Below are 26,797 nucleotides of genomic sequence, written 5' to 3'. Positions count from 1 at the left end.
TCAAAAGTTAAGATTACGTAGTTTCACCTAAGGTAAAAACGTTTTGCTTTACTTAAGGTAAATCTACTATGAGTTTCAAATAAGATGTTTAAATATTCAAGATCGTTCCTATTTGATTTCACTTTGCTAAAGACTGAAAAATCATTATTCTGATTATTCTGCTTGGACACCTAAGTCTCAGTATCCCCTGGCTGAATCGGAAAAAAGAAAAAAAGAAAAAAATTCATGGAAATAACTTATATCAACTTAAAGTGTTATAGTCAAGTGGCTGAGCTCAGGTTAACTGTTATACAATCTAAGACATTATCAAAACCTTTTGTCTCTAAAAGGTGTAACTAAAACTTCAATTTGAGAAAATATTGCTATCTTTATTGAAAATTATAAATATTTCAAATACACGCTGGGAATGAATTCATTTGACACAGTTGCAGTCCATAAGCCAACATAATTTTTTTTCCTTGTTTATGATATGATGACTGTGATGAATTTGTGATTATGTATCTTTTTGCTAATATTCATCAGTGCAAACATGTTTAGCAAATGTGATGGATTTTTTAAATACATTATGGGTAATTTTACTTCGTTTCCAGTGTCACGTTACTTTGGGTTAGATTTGGTCACATTTACCAGAAATGCGTACAATTATGCATAGTCACCGGCAGTTTTGCTTAATTACAAAATCATCGTTATTACCTTTATCCATATAATTATTTTTAACCATTATCCAGTGATATGATTTTGAGCTACTACCAACTGCTCATTAAAAACAGCTTCGACGCCTCAAATCTGAACAGTGCTCTTCTTACAAAGACATCTGCTCTTCTTACAAAGACATCTGCCCTTCTTACAAAGACATCTGCTCTTCTTACAAAGACATCTGCTCTTCTTACAAAGACATCTTCTCCAACCAGTCGTACTTCCTTGGAAACTTTCCATCGACACGCCCTTCGATCAGAACCGTCTGACTTGAGCCGAGAGAACTTTCTCCAGTATCCAGTCGACGAACTTCGTCACCCTGACGTAGAGATCTGCCGAAGCAGAGAAGGAGCAGGCCCTGCCGGAGGACACCATGCCGTACAACGTCTGCCTCCCGTTCACGGGACACGTGAAGGGCCCTCCGGAGTCGCCCTTGCAGGCGTTGACCCTGGGGTTGAAGCGCCCGACGCACATCATAGAGGAGGTGAAGTTGTCCGGGCCTCCGGTGCTCCCCTCGCAAATGTAGTCGGATATGATGTCTGACTCTGCCTCTCGTGGTCTTACCTCGGGCTAGAAATGGTGTGATATCATATAAGGAACGGAGGATTCCCTCCTAAATGTGTTCTTTTGTAATGCAGAGGAAACAACAGGAAAAGTATGAAATGTATGAGAGGAAGAAGTGAAAAACCACATGAGTACAATACAGTACAATCGTCACATAATAGAGGAAATATCAGGGAAAGTATGAAGTGTATGAGAGGAAGAAGTGAAAAACCATATGAGTACAATACAGTACAAATGTCACATAATAGAGGAAATAACAGGAAAAGTATGAAGTGTATGAGAGGAAGAAGTGAAAAACATAAGAGTACAATACAGTACAATTGTCACATAATAGAGGAAATAACAGGAAAAGTATGAAGTGTATGAGAGGAAGAAGTGAAAAATCATACGAGTACAATACAGGACAATTGTCACACCATCATAAGGTGGACAGCAGTCAAAAAAAAATACCATATAGGCCACTGAAAATCAACATAGAAATCACTAAGCATCTTTCGCCTTTTCTAACACGTTTAAAGTCACTTGAATCATCAACCAAAGTTAAAAAGGAAACTTACATCATCCAAGAAAAACGTCGGCCCCCAGCCAACCACGGTGCATTTACGTAATTCGGCATAGTCGTCATACACCGAGGGCAAACATACGGGCTTCACACGTGGACCGAACCTGTTGTCGTGGGGAATAAAATAAAAGAAAAACAATGAATGAGGAACGTAAAGCCGATGAATAAGTCACATAAGGCATTGTTACATGTAATCTTTTGAGCGTTTCCACCTTCCATTAAAAACCAGGAAAGCTTTTTCGGGGCAAATGTTATTTTGGGATATTGTAGTATCCATTAAAAAATGGAAAGCCTTTTGTGACCAGTTGATCATCTGAAATATAATATATATATATATATATATATATATATATATATATATATATATATATATATATATATATATATATATATATATATATATATATATATATATATATATATATATATATATATATATATTAATATATATATGTATGTATGTATATATATATATATATATATATATATATATATATATATATATATCTTTCATTTAAGAATGGAAAGTCATCTTTACATTTTGGTAAGAAGCATTAAGATCATGTAGAATAGGAATTGGTGGCCTTAGACAATAAAACAATGGACAAATTACACACACACACACACACACACACACACACACACAATGCGCACGCGCACACACACACGCACATTTTGAATGAACTGTAGACAGTAAGAAAAACTGCTTTAGATTTTTGTAACTTGTAGGTATTGCAACTAAACTTTGCACGGTGGAAAGTTTCAGAGTAGAAATTTCTATGAATGTAAAGACCATCTCCGCATTAGCCAGAGATACACTACGTATGAAAAAGAGGAAGAGTCAAAACAGTGCCTAAAAAAAAGGAAAAAAGGAGGGCTAAGAGAAAAACAATCGAAATAATACCTAAAAAAAAAGAGGAAGCGAAGAAAACATTGTTTTTATAAAAAAGAAAAAAGAAAGAGATGAAACAATAACTAAAGTAAAGAACCAAAATGGTTCATGCAGGAAAGAGACAAAACAATATTTATAAAAAATAGAAAAGAATGACCATCCATCAAGTTTATGAACATGTTGGTTATTCTTCTCTATATTTTTGTAAATACTGTTTTGTCTCTTTTCTGCAGGAACAGTTCTGGTTCTTTACTTGAGCTGCTGTTCCATCTCTTTTCTCTGAAAATAATGTTTCTTCTATTCCTCTTCTCTAGGTTCTGTTGCGATTCCTCCTCTTTTAGCAGAAATTATACCTGTAGAAAACAGAAACACCTAAAATTATACCTGTAGAAAAGAAGAAGAACCAAACCAGAATTTATAAAAGAGAAAGAGCTGGAATAGTACCTGCAGAAATTATAAATTTTCAAAGCAAGTCTACCTACAACAGTAGAAGCTGTACAGTACCTGTAGAAATGAAAAGCCAACACAGTGCTTACAGAAAAGAGATGACACACTACTTGAAGTAAAGTGAAAGCCAATTATGTACTTTTAGGAAACAAATGGAGCTGAAACAGCACACACAGAAAAGGGAATGGCACCCAACGACAAGAGAGAGGCAAGACTGTACATACGGAAGAGCGCCTAAACGGTGCCTACAGAAGACCAAAAAAATCGAAAATATACCTACAGTTTAGAATAAGGAGAGTGAGTTAACAGCCATACAAAAGGAGTATCTATGTAAATTAGGAAGAGCGATACACAACCTAAGGAATAGAAAAAGAGCTATAGCAGTACTTAAATATGCAAAGAATCTAAATAGTAACTATGTAAAAGGAAAAAGAGCCATAAGAGTACATTTAGCAAATAGAAAGCATCTGTAAAAAGAATAAGGGCTGAAAATATACATGAAGAAAAAAGTGTCAAAACAATAACTAATGAGCCCCGTAGGGGCGTAGTGCTGTCAGTGCACCTCATGCTGTGCAATGTAGGCATTACTTAATTTGCAGCGTCCCTTCGGCCCCCAGCTGCAACTGCTTTCATTCCTTTTACTGTGCCTCCGTTCATATTCTCTTCCATCTTACTGTCCATCCTCTCCTAACAATTGATTCATAGTGCAACTGCTTTGAGGTTTTCCTCCTGTTACACCTTTCAAACCTTTTACTGTCAATTTCCGTTTCAGCGCTGAATGGCCTTAGAAGCCCCAGTGCTTGGCATGTATGCCTAAAATCTATAAATCAATCAATAACTACTGAAAACAGAAATTTCCAAACCATGACGAATAAAAGCAAAATAAAACTTTAATAAGTGAAGAAAACATCAGGTCATTGGAAGAGGAGAATAATGAATAGACAGATTGTGTAATGGGATCACCATTCAGGTGACAGGGAGAGAGGAGAGGGGTTCGAAAATCGATGAGAAAGTCTAACAGCGCATGCGTGAGTCTGTTCTTGTACATGTGTATACACCATATGCAAATAATATTCATGTATGGGAGCATACTAAGTATACCTGAAGATCATACATACTGATATCATTAGAATTCAGCAGTGATGATATTATTCCATTTAAATTCACCTCACCAATTATATAAATGAGATGTGGGTAGCTGATATATTATTTTTCCAGCCAAAGAAATTACTGCATACTTAAGTTGACTTATCCGTTATTCTTACCAATTGATAGTAAAGTAAATCTGATTGTTCCGCCCCCCCTAAATACAGAGTAACCAATTATATAAATGAGATGTGGGTAGGTGTCTTGCTACTCTTCTGATATATTATTTTTCCAGCCAAAGAAATTACAACATACCAAAGTTGACTTATCCCTTATTCTTACCAATTAATAGTAAAGTAAATCTGATTGTATCCCTTATTCTTACCAATTAATAGCAAAGTAAATCTGATTGTATCCCTTATTCTTACCAATTAACAGTAAAGTAAATCTGATTGTATCCCTTATTCTTACCAATTAATAATAATGTAAATCTGACTGTATCCCTTATTCTTACCAGTTAATAGTAAAGTAAATCTGATTGTATCCCTTATTCTTACCAATTAATAGTAAAGTAAATCTGACTGTATCCCCTATTCTTACCAATTAACAGTAAAGTAAATCTGATTGTATCCCTTATTCCTACCAATTAACAGTAAAGTAAACCTGATTGTTCCGCCACTTAAATACAGAGTAGCGATTTTCAATGCCTGAACATATCCACATTACAAAACCTTTGTAAAAAAATCTGTGCAAAATTTTCAGTTCAGTCTAACTAACCTTATTCCGCGGCCATCCTTCCTCTCAATTTTGATAAGGGCGACGTCATTGTCATTAAAGCCATGTTCATCTTCGTTTTCGTGTACCCACACTTTATCGATGAAATAGTCCTGAAATCAAAAAAAAAAAAATAAAGTCCTTCCATTAAAAAAAATAGAAAAAACAAACTGATTCTTTCTAATCACTTTGGAACTTCATAATGTTCTCACTGTTAAAATCCTTTTTTTTTTTCAGTGGAAATATTTATTATATAAGAGTCTTCTGTTAAAATCCTTTTTTATTTATTTCCAGTGGAAATATATGTTATATAAGAGTCTTCTGTGGGCAAACTAGTCAACAGCATATGAATTCAAGCTCTGAATCTCTGTTAGAAAATGTATTATTTAATGTTATCTAATAGCATGAAAGAGCTTATTACCATGATAAATGCTTCATTATTGCGAATGTTATACAACCTAACCATGTACTTAATAATTAAACCTTTGTCCAATAAACAAACTGACATATTAGATTACACCACCTGTCCAGTGCTTGTTAACAGCATGGAAGAAATCCAATTGTCATTATGTAATGCTTGTGTTTATCAAATGTCTTCCAATAATTCCTAATTTATTTTTGTCGAACAGGCTGATATGACTGCTACTCTATAGTATTATTAGTTAGTTTATGAAAGAAATCGGCAGTGCCATTATGAAAGGAAAATCTGTATCGAATTTTTATATAAAAAATTGGGATTTTTGATGAAAAGGCCGTCAGACCAGGGTGAGCTTTAAATGTAATGCATTATCTGTCATTTGCTGTACACTTGGTCATTCTTTTTTCTTTAATTTATTATTTGCTTAGTATGGATTTTCGTGATAATATAACAACACTGACAAAACGTATTACGTCATATATTCTGTAACTTTATTGGACAGTTATGCGATATGAGCATGATTCTGTTATCACTTCATCATAAAAACATGTCTAAGTTGTAGTTTCGAATCTTGGAGCATTTGCTCTCTGAAAATTTTACGTAGGAAACCGCACAAAGACACTGCCAGTATACACCCATATGTAGAATGAAGAATGGTTAGTAAGTTTTGTTTGTATATATGTATTATATGTATATATATATATATATATATATATATATATATATATATATATATATATATATATATATATATATATATATATATATATATATATATGGTTTCCATAAACTACTCTTGTTTCAATTTTCAAATCGCATTATCCTTTTATATATTATCCTTTATATATATATATATATATATATATATATATATATATATATATATATATATATATGTATATATATATATATATATATATATATCATCTTCAGTACCGCATGATGCAAGGGCCTCGATGAAATTCTACCACTGATGTCTTTCCGGTGGATTAACCTCCACAAGTCTCCACTCATCTCCAGGTTCCCATCTCATCTCACAGCCTTCATCAAAGTGGTTCTGGGTCTTTCAACTCTTCTGATGCCCATAGGAGCCTAGCTGACATTATCACGCATTATTCATCAAGGGGTTGTGTGAGAGACATGTCCAAGTTATCTCCGTTTGCCTTTCATCATTATCTCATCTGCATATGGAACCTCCGTAATTCCACTTATGGTATCATTCCTCACTCCATCCTGCCATCTGACTCCTAGCATTCTTCTTAAGAGTTTTGTTTTCAAGTCGACAAAATCTTTTTGATATTGTTTCACTGTCATGCCTTGGTTCACGTCCGTATAGCAATCCGGATCGTACTATATTTATCTATAATAATATTATTTTCGTATGGAATTTCAGTCCATTGATTGATTTTTAGATTTAACTATTTTATTCTTTAGCTAAATTCCAGCTCAGTAGATACTTTACTAGATATTATTGGTCCTGAACATTTGAAAGATTCAGTTTCATTAACAATTTTCCTAGTCGTGTTATTTCTTAGGATATCTTATGTCCCATCTCTTGTGATAAATGATGCATTATATTATGTAAGTTTTGTAAGTCTTGTGGCGTTTTCTTGATTAAAGCAGCGTCATCAGCACATTTTTAAGTCTGTCAAGTTTATATCGTTACTCACAACGTAAACCTTACGTTGGTTGTCGCTTATTTTTAAGAAGCTGGATAAATAAACAGATAAAAAGCCTATGGAAATGATCAAGGTGGTTTTGGAAAAGACAGGAGTTTCGCAGAACAAACATCTGTGCGAAGGCATACTGTGAGGCAAGTGTATGGAATCATACAAATCTCCTCCTAATCGCCTGGAATTACAAAAATGCCCTTCTAATAGCTTTTGTTGATTACAAGAAGACAATGGACACCGTCCAGACACCAATATGATGTAAGGTCTTTCCATTAGATTATTTTTATAATTACATACACTGCTGCTCAATACGTCTCATCGCAAGTGTTTGTTCTCTGAAACTCCTGTCTTATCTAAACCCTGCTTGAACACCCATAAGCTTTTTATCAGTTTATTTCTCCAGCTTCTTGAGAATAATCCACAACCGACGTAAGAAGGTTCAGGCTGGAGTAACGACAAAAACCTGAATGACTTAAAACACCACAAAATTTAGGAAAACCTTTCTTGGCAGAATACACCATCTATCTCAAGAGATGAGGCTTAGGATAAATCCAAGAGATAACACGAGTTAGCAAGAGGATTAACGAAGTTGAATCAGATATCTAGCATCAATGATCCATGAACGACACTGACGTCAAGTCCATGTTGAGACAGGGAGGCAGAGAGAGACTTACCTGTTCGGAATCTTCGGTGAAATCGGAATTATAATCTCCTGCCCTGATGACCACGTTCACCCTTCCTGCAGTTTCCAAACAGTGGGCAGCGGTGATGACAAAGTCTTCGGAAATGATGGTCCCTCCACACAGCAGGCTTTCAGATCTCTGGATCGGAGAGAACAAAACCGGTTATCAGAAACTTCGTGTTGTTTTGTTGAAAAAAAATATATATATGAACAGTTTAATTAATTCTCTCCTATATATACCTTTTAAAGTGAGAAACTGCTGATAAGGTATAATCATGGCTGATAAATACAGACCAGTAGGAATTGCATTATTGCCTTCAACTTTATTTTCGACTTTTAAATTTGGGAATTTAACATAAAACATGACTAACACATTGCTCATTGAATCATCTTATCCTCATATAAAAAAAAGAGTTTATAAACCGCAAATGAAATATAACTAATGTTAGTTAATCAGTGATTAACGAAAATTAAAGAAGTGATCCCCTCCATCTCTGTCTAAAGTAAACAAACTGCATATATAACACCACTCATTAAGATCACTTGCGTAATTACCGGGTTGGTCCTACGAAGTGAAACGAGCCAGGGGGTGTCAAAGCGTGAAGGCGGGAAGCCTCCTCGAACTCGGGCCAGTCGCGTCAGAAACTGGCTGGAAGAATCCTCAGAGACTCCGCAGTCCTGGTTGCCCAGGGCGGCTCTGAGTTCAGCATCCACTCTCCCGCGGCTAAGAGAGAACATTTACTCAAAGGTTTCAAGGAAATGATATCCATTTTTTAAGCTAAATTCAAGGGGACACAGAGTGCATTTTTTTACACGCACAGAAAATGAAAACCAAAAACAGGACTGATCAAACGTGATTATGCAAGGAAAAATCGTTTACTTCTCATAAGTATATCTGGAATATATCTGTTCGTTTCCATACTCACCTAAATGAGCAGGTGACGCCGGCTGTGTGGGTGGACGGACAGGTTCCATTAAGGACCCTTATCCTGCAATCCTGGACATTTTTCTCATTCCCCAAGCAGTCGAGCCTGAGATCCCAAATGAGCTCTGTACTGCTGAGGCCTGACTGTCGTTGGGCAGACGCGTCACCATCGTATCCAATCATTCGACAAAGGACCTGCAGTCACAAACAAATCCTCTTAGAGTTCACTTATTATTCTTACTTTGAACTGTTTGTACTTTGTTTCTGTGATCATTTTCGTTAATTTCTAGATTGGCCTGAAAAGCATACTTCATGCATAATGAAAAGTGACGATATGTGGATCTGAATACCCGTCAGAGTTCGTTCTCAAGGACGTCTGAAAATCATGAACAAAATTTCAGCATTTTCACTAATTGTACATACAGTTAGTTATTTTGACTTATACGGTGTTGCAACTGCACTATTGCACTAACAGTACTGAATTAACCACGACATTAACATTTTGTTGCAACGGTGACAGGGGACGTTCTACAGCGCACAGTGAGATGGAAAAATATATACTGATCTGAATGATGTCACCAAAATTAATACATTTAAATTGCAATCACGCATCAGTCACAGATTCTTACTTTTTTATAAAGGCTGATCAGTTCATCTGGTATGGCTGCCTGGAATAAAGTAATATAAGTAGCAAATTTATACAACTGTGTGATTTTTGTCAACTGCAAACATTGGTTTGTAATGCAAAAGGATTCAGCAGTGTTTTGGTCAGAAATCTAAGGAAACTCAGGAAGATTATACCAGCCTTGGCAGTTTTTTTCGAGAAATTGCATCAAGGATCCTGATCTTACTTAGCCAAGCAAAGAAACTGCCTATATCTACAGTTTTTATCCACGTTAGTGTCTGTAAAAACATAAACAACTGGAAAGCCTTGTTAAAAAAAAAATCACTGACAACACAAGTGGAAACTCGTAACTATTTCCAGTGTATCACCTATGCACTAACGCTAAAATGCAAGGAATGTGCACTCCGCAATTCAAACTACAAAGTAGTGAAACACAAAGGAATTTCTAAAAAAAATAATAATGATAAAATAAACGGAACGTCAAAGAAATATGGGCCCTTACCTGAGCATCAAAAACATCAAATCCTGAATCACATACAGTGCCCCACTTTCCGCCCAGTTTCAGTTCTACTCGTCCACTGTCCGGAGAAGCATTGCCAGCCAGTCTTACTTCTACCCCCTGCAGGAAGAGAATGCCATTGTCAGCAAGGTAGAAAGATGCAGACAGATGGGATGCAAAACGGATGCGCTCGAGAAGAAAAGGGAATCAAATGTCCAAAGTAAACAAATGCCAAACGAGAAGTAAATTCCTATATCCGAACCAAGAGATTTCGCGTTTCTTTACGCATCTTTGTAACGCGAAGATGTGAATAACCATTAAATTGTTTGGGAGGGAACATCTTAGCTGCTCTTTTGATTATAAACGTTCAAGCATACTTATGACTGACAGGATTTTTAGATCTTATTCATCGTATTCTGAAAAAGATTGGGGCATTAAGAAAACACTCTCTCCCGGTCTTGGATACTGTACTAAAATCTATTGTCATTTTAAAACGTCAACGTAATAGATACTGTTATTTATAAAGCATTGAAGAGCTCACCAAAACAGCAGTACAGAAATGATGACATTATATTTATTTTGCCGATACCACTAATTTATTCTATCTAATATACAAAATTCAAACAGAAAAACTTTCCTTTACAAACGCGCTGTAATCCTTGTCATTTGTTTTAATAAGAAATGAACTGCCAACTTTATAATATTTAAAAAAAAAAAATTCTCTCTGCTTCAGAATTGTCTTACCTCATCGTAACAGAAAACACCAAAATCTTCGCCGCGTACTGGGCAGTCACTAGACCCAAAATTGATATCAGGACACTGGCCTAACCACTGCTCGCTTCCTAAGCATTTAGGACTGTCGACGATCATTGGCCCGGCTGCCTCACCCAAATAGGACCCAGAGAAGGCTGCAGACCAACCGTCATTGTATCCCAGTGTCCGGCAAATAACCTGAAAAGGACAAATTGATCTTTATTTCCCTTTTTTACTTCGGCAATTCGCTTGATTGCGAACATGTGAAATGACCATGTTTCATGTATCTAATATGTCCTCACTTCTGGTACCTGCTGTATAACCTCAAGGCCTTTTCATTTGACTTAGCACAATCCAGCTGCCTCGTTAGGTACCTAAAAGGCCTAGGGGATGTTTTACATTAGTTTTGGTCGCTAGAGAGACCGAGTGTTTTACAAAACTCTAGCCTAATTTTCTACTACTTTTACAACTATTGCAAAGCCGTATTGGCCTACAATGAGTTCCTAGAATATATTAAATGAACAATAGCACTTACAAATTCAGTTACCCGTTGATAAAATGCTAAGTGACTGACAGTGGCAACTATTTGTGTCAAGCAATAACTCACTTGGTGGGATTCTCACCCCCCACAACTACCTAACTCACCAGAAGAACCTGTAATGAGCTCATGGTCAAACGACTGAAGTGTCGTGCACGAATACCAAGACGCAAGAGCTGCCGATTGTCGAGAGCATTCGTAACCCCATGGATCAGATACGAAGGTTAAAAGGACCGAACTCACCTTCGCCTCCTTCTCAGAGATGCCATCGTCACACATCACCCCCCACTTCTCTTGGTGTTTCACCTGGACAGAGCCAAGGGAGACGCCTGGGATGTTGACTCTCACGTCACTCACTAGCCTCGCCACACCCATGTCAGTGCAGAGTTCCGGTGCTTCGTCACTGAAGAGAATGCAAGTGTTTACTGCAAAACCATTCAGAAACCAACGTCTACAAAGTTAAGACATCATCAGGAAAGAACTTGAAACTTCCTGCTATCGCCTGCAGGTGATATGTTAATTGACAAGGATAGGAAAGGTAAAGAAAATATAAAGGCAAAAAGACACATATAAGACTCTAATGAATGAACAACAAAAGGAACTGCAAGGCCTTATAGTTAAATTATCTAAGACAACAGAGCCCACAGTGGGGTGGTAGGTCATGATAATGCATTTCATAATTTCAGCAAGATGACCTGAGAAGTATAGTCAAGAGAAGCACATGAGACGACTTCATATAAGCCAAGACCTTCAGATTTCATTTGAGGACTAGACAACGAAAGGACCTACGTCTCTTTGCATTCATCCCACGTTAACGATTCACTAGTTTCTATGAAAATATCTACCATTATAGCAATCACTAATTTCTCCTCCCACCACCACCCCCCTCCCCTTCTCGAAAAACAGCCTGATTAATACATTCCAACTAGCCAGTTGACAATTCAAATTGTAAAACTTATGATCCTTATCACTCTTCACTCCTTCAGGTAGCCCATACAAAAACCAGAATAAAGAAGATGTATTCATCAAGGTCTTCTAAGCGCAGTAATTCCAGATAGGTCTTACCTCCCATCTAAACACTCACGGGGTCCATCGCAAGTTGAATTTCTTGCAATGCAGTTCCCTGAGTTGTCCCGACACGGAAACTGGTCAGGCAGGCAGAGAGAGTTGGATGTTCTGCACACGACGCCTGCCACCTGAAAGAACCGTTTTTAAGTGTTATACATAACGGCTGAAGAACTAATTTCTGCTTTAAGTAAGCGATGTCTATGAATAATTACTCATATTACAAACCATCATGGAATTTGCCATCAGAGACTGGATACCGTTCCAAGTTAAGAATAAGGATACTCTTCAATAAGACTGAATTTAATGTCAGACAGACGAATGTAAAAAAAAAAAATTATGCCCCGTCAACTTTATTAATTAAAATTTCAAATGATGCTTAAGGTGGAAATTTTCAATTCATGCAATATTATTACTGTAAGTGATAATTGCTCGCTTTCACGTAAGAAAAATTCTGTGAAAATTAATGCACAAACTCACGAATAATGAGTTTTTTTTTTTTTAAGAAAATCATGAAATAGTGACATCAAGATTATCCAGTTCAGTGTTTTTATTATCTTCATCAAGAATAGCATTAGCCAATAACTTCGTTATATAGTTATCAATATAAAAAAATCACTCCTTTTAAAACTGCATTTTCTTATCTATATCTGCAGAGATACACAAGGAAGAGGCCTTAGAGATCTTTAAAAAGGAAGACACGAACCAAGTCCAGTCTAGGAAGTGGACTTTGGGCGTGGTGTAGTTACGGAAAATACAAAAAAAAAAAAAATTCACTGAATATCTGAAATGGCGCGGGAAACGATGTGCATTATTGTAGAAAAATCCCTTACTTTGAAAAAAGTAAGGGATTTCACACTGACCGGGATGCATTAGAAGGGCTAATGGTAAATAAATGCAGGAGAGTGATTGATTGTAAATTCATCTTGAAATAGAGGAGAATGATTGTGTTAGGGCAGACTTGGAAGAGTACAGAACGTTTCTTTTCCGTTGGATTTGTAAAGTCAGTATTTAGGACAGTAGAAAAATGAGTAAAAACAATCTGAATTAAGCATAAGAAGGTCGTTGGGCTACTGGTAAGTGAGAGGATTATATCTGCAAAAATAAAATCAAGTATTTATAGCTAAATGGATAATATTTGTCCTTTTCCACTCGGCAGATACTTCGACACAGCTGCAAAACACTGAGGTTCAGAGTGTGATTGTGCTGGGAAAATAGACCGATGTCTGAAAGGCAGGTGGGAAGGAATGAAGAATAGAAGGTAAGGAAGCAGCAGGAGGAAGGGCAGAAAGAAGGACCAGAATCACGTAAAGAAGGCACAACTAGGACCTGAATCAGGTAGGAATTTCGGCGTTAGTTCACGTAAAGTAAGAACCTGAAGTTGAAACGCTTATAGTGATAATGATAGTGATTATTCATAGTTTTCACTCTTCTCTGTAGAACAACTGGGGATTTTGTTTCACAATAAATATAAAAAAATGCTAAATTATTCTGACGAAATTCAGAGAGAAATTCACAACTATAGATAGGCCTACCAACAAAATTTAGCACCTCTACACCAAAGTTTGATCATTACCTCTGCGGTAGCACAGTCCTGTTGAGCTATAGTGGCAAGTGGGCAAGTCCTGTAGGTTTTGTCTGCTTCCGAACAGTTGAGAATGTTCGGGAAAAAATTCGGCGGTAATCTTCTTGCCCCTGGGAGGGAAAAAATAAAGTTAAGATATGCATAATATATACACATACATTCTCCCTATCAGTATATAATATATATATTATATATGTGTGTGTGTGTGTGCGTGTGTAAATATACTGCTCACTTTTACTTCAGTCATCACCACCAAATGGAAAAAACTTAAATAGCGATCTCATGTTCACAAGTTTTCTCCTTATAGAAATCACTCTGAAATTCTTCTTATATAAAAAACTAAATAGAATTAGAGTTAAATATTTTTTGCTCATGTCTCAGTTAGGATGGAATGGATAATGATGGAACGTGTCACATTTTGCAGATGGACTACTTCAACAACGTATCTCATAATAACAGCAACTACATAGTTACCCCTTTATCTTGTCAATGCTCGTTTTCTTCAGGCCATTTCAGATATTCGTTTTTTATCTTATGAGCAAAGATATACTCTTATAAAAAAATCAATATTAGTTAATGTCACTTGATTAAAAAATATTTTATATCCTGAACAAAGAAAAGACTTCTAATTCAATCTGGGGTAATTCTGAAGATTGCTACCGCGGACTGGCTCCCGTCAGTCACCGACCGGAATATTTACTGTTTTTTTTTTCATTTTTGTTTAAATTTATGTGTTTTTTATGATACTGACTCTTTTTCATGTTTTGCATTTATCCCCAAGGAACTAGTACCAAACACGGCGCCAATATTGTACATAAACTTATAGTTACCGAACTAGAGGGGCACGGTAATAGTCTTCATTTTCCCCAATCTGTAACTAGGCCTAACTCATATCTTCCTTTTAAAGCATTACCTAAACGCCCACCAGATTTCAATAGCCTACCTATAACTAACTATATGGCACCAACCATACCAACAAACAAAAATCATGAAAAATCTCATGAGTTATTTCGGTAACAGAAACATGTGCACCTTAATATCCGTAACTGACGCCGTGCATGCTATATATACAGTGAACGATAGCATCATTTCTTTATCACTAAAAAAACAGATTCAAATCCCTAGTGAGGAAAGCCGACTGAGACGAATGGCGAAAAGTGGAATTTGCTCCTGTGCTTGGCTCGACAGCCTAAATTTCATAATTCAATCGATCAAGACTCATAACAGTTCTTAAAGCGAATTACATTCACTGGTAAGTGCTCCATCCATACTCGTCATTAATTGCCTTATTGCCAGTTATTTCTTTGCCAGACATCCTTTAGGAATGAAAAGCGCGGTTACTATTTAGCCATCTGGAGTCATACACACACGTACACACAAACACATAATACACACATATATAAGCCTATTGTTATACATACATATACATATACTGTATATATATACATATATATATATATATATATATATATATATATATATATATATTATATATATATATATATATTATATATATATATATATATATATATATATATATATATATATATATATATATATATATATATATTTGGATGCGGTAGAGATCAAAAATGCTTAAATAGGTGTGTGGAGTACAAAAATCCCAACAGGATCAAGAATGTAAGAATAAGGGGAACTACTAAAGTCGTAGAACTATCAAAGAAGGCCCAGGAAAGAAGACTGCAGTGGTATGGTCACAGCTTGGGGTTATGAGAAGGGATGAAACATAGGGAGGGTCAGTGATGCAGATGGAGGTGCCTGGTGGGGAGAGAGCGAGAGGAAGACCAGAAGCGAAGGTGGATGGATGTAGTTTAAAAGATCTGAGAGACAAACAATTGTCATGGACGATGTGTTTGACCGAGCCAGGTGGAGGGAAGCTGTAAGAAACATCGAACCCATTGAAGAGGGAAAAGATGTGAGACAGAATATATATATATATATATATATATATATATATATATATATATATATATATATATATATATATATCCTTAAAATTAATTGCTTTAGTGGCATCAGTGAGTTTCTCGCAGAAACCTTCATAACTTCGGAAATTTTTCTGATTCTCATATTTGAGCCTCTGGTGCAAAATACGCAGACATTTCTTCCATTCATTGATTTTCTGTCACGACAGCTGTTTCACCATTCTGTGGCGTTTTCAAGAGACTACTGACTTAAAATCTGGACTTACATGCTATTTATTTCGTCGTGTGGAGAGGACACTGATGCACTTTCTCTTAGCATGATGAAGTAAATAGGATGTAAGTCCAGACTGTAAGTCAGTAGTCGCTTGAAAATGCCACAGAATGGCGGAACAGCCGTCGTGGCAGAAAATCAATAAATGGAAAAAAGAAGTTTACCTATTTTTTACCAGGAACTGATGCATGAGAATCGGGAAAAAAACTTCGACGTTATGAAGATTCCTGCAGGAAACTCAATGATGCCAATAAAGGAATTGATTTCAATGAAAACTGTTTAGGAGAAAAACTATGCCTAAAAGTACACATATTTATATGCACTGAATACAATGAGCGTTCTTCGTAATCTTATGAAATACCTGGGGTCAGCGGCATCCTTTTCCTCTGATATATTTTACAGAAGAGGAAAAAGGAATAAGTTTACTCAAGCAATGTCAATTTCCTCTTCCAAAGGTTGGAATAATTCGAAAATGATAATTTATATAAAGGAAAATTAATACCCTGAGTCCATCAACAATTTAAATTTAAATGATTCCGAATGCAAAATGATGTTAACGCTTCCCTACTAACTAGGATTTGAAAAGGCTTCAGTAATATCCGCGTAATATTTAATATTTGTAATGTTGCATGGGTACGTTCTTCCTGATTTTGTTATCATTTTTATTCTTTTATGTATTTACAATGAAGTAGTGATTGGGGTCTGTTTTCCAGGAAGGTGAAGCTGTAGCGTCAAAAGGGTGCGAGCCGAATTCTTAATTTATTTGCAACTAAAACTTTGTACAGTTTATGAAGAGAATCACCTAAACTTGAAACAGACCCCCATCACTACTTCATTGTAAAAACATAAAAGAATAAAGATAAAATCAAAACCTGGAAGCATGTACACGCAGAACATTACAAATATATATTAAATATTACGCGGATATTACTGAATCTTTTTCAAATTCTAGTTAGCAGGGAAGCGTTAAAATTTATTTTGCAATCGGAATCATTTAAGCTTTAAGTGTTGATGGACTCAAGGTATTAATTTTTCTTCATATAAGTTATCATTTCAAATTATTCTAAACTTTTTGGAAGAGGAAATTGACACTGCTTGGGTAAGGTATTTTGTTTACCAGAGTTGTGTATTTGCTATACTCTATCCTTTTCCTATGCTTTGAAATATAGCAGAGAAAAAGAGGACGCTAACCTGAGATAACTCATATGATTGCCAATACAAATATAGAAGGGGGCATCGGAAAAAAAAAATAGTCTAATTCGGCCAGACAACACTATGATTATTCCTCATTTAGAATTTGAATTGGAATATAGAATTTAGGCTAAATACCAAACGCTGGGACCTATGAGGTCATTCAGCTCTGAAAGAGAAATTGATAAAAAAAATTATTTCAAAGACGCAACAAGAGGAAAACCTCGCAGTTGCACTATGAAACAATTGTCGTGAGGGGGTGGAAAGCAAGATGGAAGGAAGAGGTGCAGTAAAAGTAATGAAAGGGGTTGCAGCTAGCGACCGAAGGGACGCCGCAAAGAACCCTAAGTAACGCCTACAGTGCACCACATGAGGTGCACTGGTGGCACTAACCCCCTGCGGGGATTATCCAGCAAATGCTGACGCTCTGCTCTAAACTGCATCACGTCCCACAAGACGAAGTGTGAATCAGGAAAGGAACACGTACTAAGACCTCCTAAAGCGCATAATTACTTCGTCCGAGGACAAATCGATCGTGCCGACGTTGTGTTAATTACGGAGATTTCCTCTACGTTCTCAGCCACCAGGACCACCCCGGAAAATCATTCGTGGCGTAATTATTCATAACGCGTAAATTGCTCTCATCCTTATTGACATTTTTCCTATGATTAGCGGTCAAACTCGTCGGCAGAGCCATCGTTACCAAGAATTTACCGCCGCTGTGGTCGGGGACGTGGAGGAAAGATGAGGTGCGACAGAGATTCATAGGAAATCGAGAAATCTTCAGTCGAAGGAATAAATTATTATTATTATTATTATTATTATTATTATTATTATTATTATTATTATTATTATTATTATTATTTAGTATGGGGCTTATGTATCATCCAATTTTGAGAAAAACTAATTTACGGGGATCTTCTGATACCTCTACTAATATATCCTGTCCACTCACTGAAATAATTACACACAGGATCCAAAGACGGACTCAATTACCTTTTTTCATGCGCTTTGTTTATCAATTTTTTATTTACTAAATTAGAAGAAATTTACTTACCAGCCCTCGGGCTGGGGAGTTAAACAGTAGGCCTAGCGACACACTGGCCACGTGTCATTGGCAATGGAACCCGTCCCCCACTGGCTATCGGCCTAAGAAACAGATCAGCGCCTGCCCTATGAGCCTACAGAGGCCCGGGGGGGACTTGAACTTTCAACTAACTTACTCTAAAAGTGAGCGTTTCAAACTTACTTGGGTCAATCGATCTGAATTGATCATTCCTCGTGTATCGCTCAGCTCCTGCGAAACCAACCTCGCGGCAGACGGCGTCGGCTTCGGCAAACCCGAATCCATCGTCGCAAATGTAAGTCCACTCTGACGATGACGTCATCACCTTGAAGTAAGAAGTCACGGGGTTTATAACATTCATGAACGGGTTATGTCAGATTTCTTGAAAGAAAGGGACATGTTATTTTTTTTTAAATCTTGAAATGCCAAGTATGTAATGTAAGGATAGAGTAGTGATGGCTTAATTAGTAATGATCCTAATTTGTTTATTAATTTAGGCGTGTTCCCTTTATTCTTCGTAATGATAATGATTAAAGTTCTTTTTGAATAGATTTTCAGCACCTTGCTGTAAGAAATAGCAGAATTTATTGGTCATTGATTATGAAATGGCTGTGTCAGTCTCTCTTTCTAGAATACCATGTCAGAATTCTCAAGGATTAGAATTAAAAGACACAGGAGTATTTAAAATATGTATGTACAAAATTAAAAACGTTTGTAACTTTTTACATGAATATTTTTAACACTACTGTGGGTTTTAACTAGTCTGGAATAGTCCCTAGAATTCAACAACGTTCAGTGATGCAATATCCATGAAAAGACTTGACCAGTTTCTAGTGCTGAAATACCAAATACGTATTTCTGAAGTAAATAACATAGTCAAACGTTAATATTCAATCATTCTGATGTATTGATGCACAATTGATCAAAACCGGATGAATCTCGCGTTTGTGACTCCCACACAGTACGCAACGAGGGCGAGAGAGTAGAGAAGGCTTACAGTCAGGAAAGTTAAGGCCAAAGTGATACACACACACACACACACACATATATATATACATGTGTGTGTGTGAAAGAAAAAAACCATAAAACACTGTTTGAACGTTGCAACCATATATTTCGAGGACTTCCTTCTGTGGCCCTGTTCACTGATAAAATTTTACCAGTGAACAGAGGCACAAAAGGAAGTGCTCGAAATATATGATTGCAACGTTCAGTTAGTGTTTTATGGGTCTTTTTATCTTCATATTATACTGTTGTATTACATTAAAAGACATTCAGATATATACATATATATATATATATATATATATATATATATATATATATATATATATATATACATCTTGGAAAAAATGTACATGGATTTATCCAAACCTTTCATACTAATATGCACGTACATATCATCATGACGTTTATTACCGTCACTGAGGTTTCCCTCCAAGGAGACCTGATTTGTGTCATGTCATCAGCGAATGCATTTAAATCACCTTACACTTCCTCAGAAGTCACCACAGTACAGACTACAGACGTCTTCGTAAAGTTTCCTTACGTGAGTTATACAATCCTCGTCCCAAGACACAAATAGCCTACTAAGTTCTGCGGTTTCTTTTTGTCGCGAGATATTCAAGCGTAGCAAACGCAAGAAAAGAGACTGTGGCAACTTTGTCTTAGCATGGGAAAATTAGCGCGCGGAGAGAACTGCTGTGCTAACGACCTTGGTCATTCTGCTTTCACTTCGCTTCGTTTTAATTGAGGGATTGTCTCTCGGGGACAGATTTAGTCTGGATTATTGTCATCTGCTTTTTGGGATATATTTCATCCGTTTATAACAGTCCAGGTTCTCAATCCTTATTCATGTAACTTTGACTAATTTCGTCCTAAATCATAAAGGGGTAAATTTGTATACTGTTTGTTCTCAGGAAGCTGTTCGTGAACGTTGCATCACATAACGAGAGAGAGAGAGAGAGAGAGAGAGAGAGAGAGAGAGAGAGAGAGAGAGAGAGAGAGAGAGAGAGTTAGTAGTGTAGAAATTCATATTTGATTTAGTACATGTACGAGATTAAATTTAATTTTCTACCTGTGAGAATGCATTGAGATACTATATAAATATTTATTCTGTGTGTGTGTGAGAGAGAGAGAGAGAGAGAGAGAGAGTAGAGAGAGAGAGAGAGAGAGAGAGAGAAGAGAGTTCCTATTTGAAATTCCTATTTGATTTCGTACATGTACGAGAGATTAAATTTAATTTTCGACCTGTGAGAATGCATTGAGATATCTAGATAAATATTTATTCTGTGAGAGAGAGAGAGAGAGAGAGAGAGAGAGTAGTGTAAATTCTATTTGATTTCAGACATTTAGAGAGAGAGAGCATTGAGAGAGAGAGAGAGAGAGCTGTAGAATATATATTTTATTTCGCGTATATTTGAAAGAATCCATGAAGTTAAAACACGACATATTAATTCTGAGACAGAGAGATAAATAGTTTTAAAATGTGCATACTTCAGGCATAAAAGAGACTTAATTTCCAGCCTGTGAGAAAGTTTTACGTTACAATATAAATACTATCCTGCTGTACAGACAGACAGACAGATAAACATGATTGACTGAAGGTGTAAAGCTCACTGTACTTACCTGCACGGTTCCCATGTGGTTATTTCCGCCATCTGCCAGGCGTATTCCCTTTATGTCTGTTTGTGCCTGGAAGTATGAGAACCTCTTTGAAACCTCATGTCTGAATATGGAGGGGACTGAGGCTGTCAGTATGATACGGAGGAAACGTGAGAATCATACGGTAATTAATTCCTCTCTTTAATTATTATTATTATTATTATTATTATTATTATTATTAAGGTTTATTATTATTATTATTATTGTTGTTGTTGTTGTTGTTGTTGTTGCTATTATTATTATTATTATTATTATTGTTATTATTATTGCTATTATTGTTGTTGTTGTTGTTGTTGTTGTTATATACATATTATTATTATTATTATTACTATTAATATTATTATTATTATTATTATTATTATTATTATTATTATTATTATTACAAATGAGTGTACATCCATACAAAGCAAGTCAAAGAGGACTATCGTTTGCAAAGTAAGCTCGCACAGAATGGTGACTTTATGTAAAAACAAATGGAAAATGAAGAGAATAAAATTGACAAATGAATTACAGGAGACGAATAAACAAACAGAAGTATATTATTAATCTATATTTATGGAACCAAAGGCACATATAAACCTGAAAATGGAAACTTGCCAGCATCACCTTGTCAATCAAATCAGAACACCTAATGACTGAGTCTATTAATCTCAACAATTTGTCAAGGTCTTACATCGTAGAAGTTCTGTTATTACGGAAGCGTGCCTAATCTTCCGTTCGACCAAGTGATTTTTTTCACCGTTGGTGCTCAACAGAGTGCGAAATGTGACTAAAATTGCCAAGATCGGAGTCAGTTACAGAAAAGGTCACAAGTCAAATTCGTTCAGTCGAATCAGTTCGTAAAGACTGTTGAGATTCTAATGGATGTTTAGTTCGTTATTTCTTATCAAGAATACCCAGAACCTAATGAATTTCGTCTTGCTGCTAATATCTATTCCACATGGATGAAACCAATTGATTGCCTATGCATTTATAGGTCTATGGCCGCGTAACCACTGTTCTGAAGAATCACATTTCTAGAATCTTGAAAACTTTACTGTAAAACTTAACATTAGCGTGTTGTGTTGTCATTTCGTTTAATCCTCGTGCAATATATATCAGTCTTACCCAGCGTTGTTTTCATACATTTTTAAAGTTTATCATGTTCAAGAACATCACTTGTAAAGTTAATTTCAACATTGAAAGTTTTAGACAATTACTCCCCATCTCTTCAACATTTCCCAGTATGCGGTAAGATAAGTGCGTAATAAACTAACCAGTTGTTTTCTCAAATTAAGCGACGCTGTGCAAAGCTATTGCTTGACGGGTGACCACACGTAAATGCCAGATGGTAACGAGTTTCCTACACCTAATGGTCCAAAACACTGCGTCTGGTAAATATTAAACGGGCGACGACCGATGAACCAAATCTTTGGTCATGGCGTTCGCATCTTCGTTCCAAAAACCGTTGCTCAGAAACTTGCAACTTACTTAAATAAGTTACTGTGGGTTATTGTTATTATTATTATTATTATTATTATTATTATTATTATTATTATTATTATTATTATTATTTCAGTAGATGAAACCCGTTCACACGGAACAAGCACACCAAAAGGGCCATTGACTTGAAATTCAAGCTTCCAAAGAATGTTGGTTTCAACCTCCACCATGAACCCCACGCTGCAGCGGTAACTGATCAGGATACTGAGCCAGCGATTTTTCATCGCCCTGGGGGAGACGCGAGCCCGCTACATCTGAGTGGCAATATCATTAGCAAAAATACAGTACATTAAATGTATCGTATTTGCAACGGAAGCAACGGTCTTATAAATTTTATAAGTCCATTGCTTCAGTCTAATGCTCCTCCAGCCTGACCCATGAACTTTAAAATGTCCTGTGTCCTTTTAATTTCCTTTTCTGTCATGGATGGAGAGGTAATGTACTGCCCTGCTATTTCTCAGACGGTTACTAATATTTATTCATATTTGCTATCTTCCCCAAAAGTTCACTTCGCAACAGAAAGAGTAACATAATGAATTTTTAAATATTTATAGTGTTTTTTTTTTTCGGAAGTCATTTTAGAAGATTTGAGATTTGCCTACCCTTACTAAACTGTTTCTGGGATTCAGATAATCTCATTTTAGGAACATCTCTCTAACAGTCATAATGATTTGAATAAAAACTTTCAGAGATAATAATAATAATAATAATAATAATAATAATAATAATAATAATAATAATAATAATAATAATAATAATATCGAAAATTTGATCTGATTTGATATCATGAAATATGAAATCGTAATGACACAAACAAGGAATAATAATAATTAGTAATAATAATAATTAATAATGAAATTGTATAATAAGAACACCAACAATAATAGTATGAAAAAAAGCATTAGATTTCTGGGTTAGTGGAAGACATCATATTAGCTATGTCTAACGTACCATACATTCTTTGGTTAAAGATAACGGAATTTTTATACAAAAGCAATTTCATCATTTTCATTTATTTACATTCTTGAATATTTAAAACGAGGACATCTCAGTGGAGACGAGTTCGCTTACCTTTGTGAGGGAAAGAAATGCCAGTACTGGAAGATACCTCATTTTTTGGAAGCAACGTCGAAAGATGTACCTGTAAAATAAACAATTACTGTTTATGTATAGGTAACGTTAATGGTCTCTGAGTTTTTTATAATAATAATAATAATAATAATAATAATAATAATAATAATAATAATACATTCTTATGTATCATCTGATGAATCATCTGTAGTCAGAGACTTACATAATAGGCTTTCTGTATTGTGATGAAAAATGAAAAGTTTTTGTATTGATTGCAACTAGTCAGTAAAACTACAGACTGACATTTCTGGTCTGTATCCTGACAATAATAAGAAGAAGAATGAGGAAAAACTCCTACAAAAAAAAATTATTTATCATCGTCAACCATTTTGTCTAACTTTACCCAAAATATTGTTCAGTAAAGGTAGCGGGGACACTTTAAACATATTCCTTAGTATTCCAGCCAATCCCAGTTCTACACTCTCTCTCTCTCTCTCTCTCTCTCTCTCTCTCTCTCTCTCTCTCTCTCTCTCTCTAATATCTAAAAGCTGAACTGGATGGCATCCATCAAATTTACATCATGGTTATACGGCTTCCGTTTGTTCCGTTTGTACATTTTTACTTGCCTTTAAAATTCCATATATATATATATATATATATATATATATAGCATGTAAAATATATATATATATATATATATATATATATATATATATATATATATATATATATGGAACTTTTAAAGACATGTAAGAAATATATATATATATATATATATAATATATATACAGTATATATATATACATATACACATATATATATATATATATATATATATATAAGATATATATATATATATATATATATATCTCACACATATCTATGTATATATATTGTGCCTGTGTACGTATGTATGTATGTATGCTAATACTCAAACGGTCAGAAAACTTTCCGAATGGCATACGACCTTTCCTCAGTCAAGACTGAGGAAAAGAAAAACTAATAAAACTTTCCAGACAGTTTTCCGAGGAAAACATAAAAGTGTCTGATGGTTAACGACGGAAGTCTGGAAATCAGGAAGGTGCAAATTAATCCTCCGACGACGAGAGTAATTTCCTTATCAACGAATCCTACGAGAGATTTTGCAAAGGATGACTTCCTTATCCGTTTCTCAGAATACTAATTCTTGTGAGAAGTGACTTCTTATTGTTTTCTTTTATCTGCATTCATTGTCGTTGAATTATTCACGATGAATTTAATGTCTCATCACTCCTAGTTTTATTTGTTTCTTTTCGTTTTGTGAAGACTTCCATAAGTCAATGCTGCTTAATGTTATTCACGGGTTACGTCTGTATAGGATTTTGTTTTAGACGGCGTTTCACTGATCTCTTGTTTTAGCTGCACAAACTTTTGTTTTAGCTGCACAAACTTTTGTTTTAGCTGCACAGACTTTTGTTTTAGCTGCACAGACTTTTGTTTTAGCTGCACAGACTTTTGTTTTAGCTGCACAGACTTTTGTTTTAGCTGCACAGACTTTTGTTTTAGTTGCACACTCTCTTGTTTTAGCTGCACAGACTTTTGTTTTAGCTGCACAGACTTTTGTTTTAGCTGCAAAGACTTTTGTTTTAGCTGCAAAGACTTTTGTTTTAGCTGCAAAGACTTTTGTTTTAGCTGCACAGACTTTTGTTTTAGCTACAGACTTTGTTTAGATGCAACAGACTTTGTTTTAGCTGCTACAGACTTTGTTTTAGCTGCAAAGACTTTGTTTTAGCTGCAAAGACTTTTGTTTTAGCTGCACAGACTTTGTTTTTTCACAAAGACTTTTGTTTAACTACAGACTTTTGTTTTAGTTGCACAAATCCTTTTGTTTAGCTGCAAAGACTTTTGTTTTGCTGCACACTCTTTGTTTTTAGTTACACAGACTTTTGTTTTTAGCTGTAATAGACTTTTGTTTTAGCTGCACAGACTTTTGTTTTAGCTGCAAAGACTTTTGTTTTAGCTGCACAGACTTTTGTTTTAGTTGCACAGACTTTTGTTTTAGATGCACAGACTTTTGTTTTAGCTGCACAGACTTTTGTTTTAGCTGCACAGACTTTTGTTTTAGCTGCACAGACTTGTTTTAGCGCTGCAAAGACTTTGTTTTAGCTGCAAAGACTTTTATGAAGCTGCACAGACTTTGTTTAGCTAAAGACTTTTGTTTTAGCTGCACAGACTTTTGTTTTAGCTGCAAAGACTTTTGTTTTAGCTGCACAGGCATCGTGCGAATTAAATGTTAAGACGTGACCGCCTTATCTCGTCCTACAATAATTGCACTTGAAATTATTTTAACATCAGATTCATAATTACCGATTCTCATCTCTGGAAATTCTGTTGCATGTTTAGCGGGCTATAATGAGAGAGAGAGAGAGAGAGAGAGAGAGAGAGAGAGAGAGAGAGAGAGAGAGATAACGCTGCACCATGCTAAAAATCCTGGACCAATTATGCGGAGCCAAGAAAATGTTAAACGTTTGCCAATATAAGGGCCTTTAAATGAATCTCAAGAAATTATAAAAAAACTAATGCATAACGCCGTTGGTTATCTTAAGAAACAATAGTTATACAGAAAACTAAAAATCCGAACGTAAACCAAAGACACTTCATTGTCGTGGAAAATTCCTCCTTTGACTCACGTCCCTCTAAATAATTTTACTAAGCAACTGCGGTCAGAGGCACCACCTTAGCAACAGATGTAGTATCCAAAAAAAAAAATAAAGACAATGACAATTATAATGAACGTCGCTTGGTTTTTCTTTGGAAGTAATAATTATAAGTGAAATCAGAAACAGACGATGGCGATACTTTGGCAAGCAGAACATCATGCATTCCAAATGAAATGGAGAGGTGGCTCGACACCCAATGTCAAGATTAGGCAACGTGGGGGACCCGTGGAAATGACACTCGATTCCCATCATTGTACTTCAGAGTCTTTCGCAATTTGCTCCAACCTCAAAAATCACTGTTCCGTGGCATCAGTGAAACGAACCCGAAAATATGTTATGAAGTAATGGCGTCTGAGGTTTTGAACTGATTCGTGAGTAAAGATACGACAAAAATGAATAAACAACAAACACACAGTAGCCTGTCAATAACCATGATTTGTCAGCAAATTTCTAGTGACGAGTGAGTGATGTGTTTATCGAAGCAGAGGGAGTAACAGGGATTAAGACAGTCAATAATTAGGATATCTTTTATCCGAAAAATTGAGAATAGCACTTACCTACGAAGAAGAACGACCGAAGACCGTACGGTCGCAAAACCTCACCTGGTCAGGGCCACAACTGCC

At 35.7% G+C, this 26,797-nt stretch overlaps 1 protein-coding gene across 1 annotated transcript; it reads right to left on the bottom strand.

Annotated features, from left to right (window-relative positions):
- Positions 1–350: 350 nt before the first annotated feature.
- On the bottom strand, positions 351–26,797 carry LOC136826679 (neurotrypsin-like). Its single transcript, XM_067084045.1, has 15 exons — positions 26,732–26,797; positions 23,476–23,545; positions 20,887–20,952; positions 18,442–18,583; positions 13,776–13,894; positions 12,200–12,330; positions 11,378–11,537; positions 10,588–10,794; positions 9,847–9,963; positions 8,721–8,914; positions 8,350–8,518; positions 7,787–7,933; positions 5,025–5,134; positions 1,818–1,926; positions 351–1,266 (listed from the first exon to the last, which is right to left on the bottom strand). The coding sequence occupies exons 2-15, from the start codon at positions 23,515–23,517 to the stop codon at positions 952–954; spliced, it is 2,028 nt and encodes a 675-aa protein (XP_066940146.1). The 5' UTR covers positions 23,518–23,545; positions 26,732–26,797; the 3' UTR covers positions 351–951.

The sequence above is a fragment of the Macrobrachium rosenbergii genome, chromosome 3 (assembly GCF_040412425.1).
Source record: "Macrobrachium rosenbergii isolate ZJJX-2024 chromosome 3, ASM4041242v1, whole genome shotgun sequence".
Taxonomy (NCBI): domain Eukaryota; kingdom Metazoa; phylum Arthropoda; class Malacostraca; order Decapoda; family Palaemonidae; genus Macrobrachium; species Macrobrachium rosenbergii.
This window is presented reverse-complemented; position numbering and strand designations above follow the sequence as displayed.

Excerpts from the sequence above, each read along its gene's own strand:
- LOC136826679 (XM_067084045.1), bottom strand. The coding sequence starts at position 23,517 with ATGAGGTATCTTCCAGTACTGGCATTTCTTTCCCTCACAAAG. Across the intron at positions 18,584-20,886 it reads ACCACATGGGAACCGTGCAG|GTGATGACGTCATCGTCAGA; the intron begins GTAAGTACAGTG and ends TCTTACTTCAAG. Across the intron at positions 9,964-10,587 it reads GTGTTTTCTGTTACGATGAG|GGGGTAGAAGTAAGACTGGC; the intron begins GTAAGACAATTC and ends CTCTTCCTGCAG.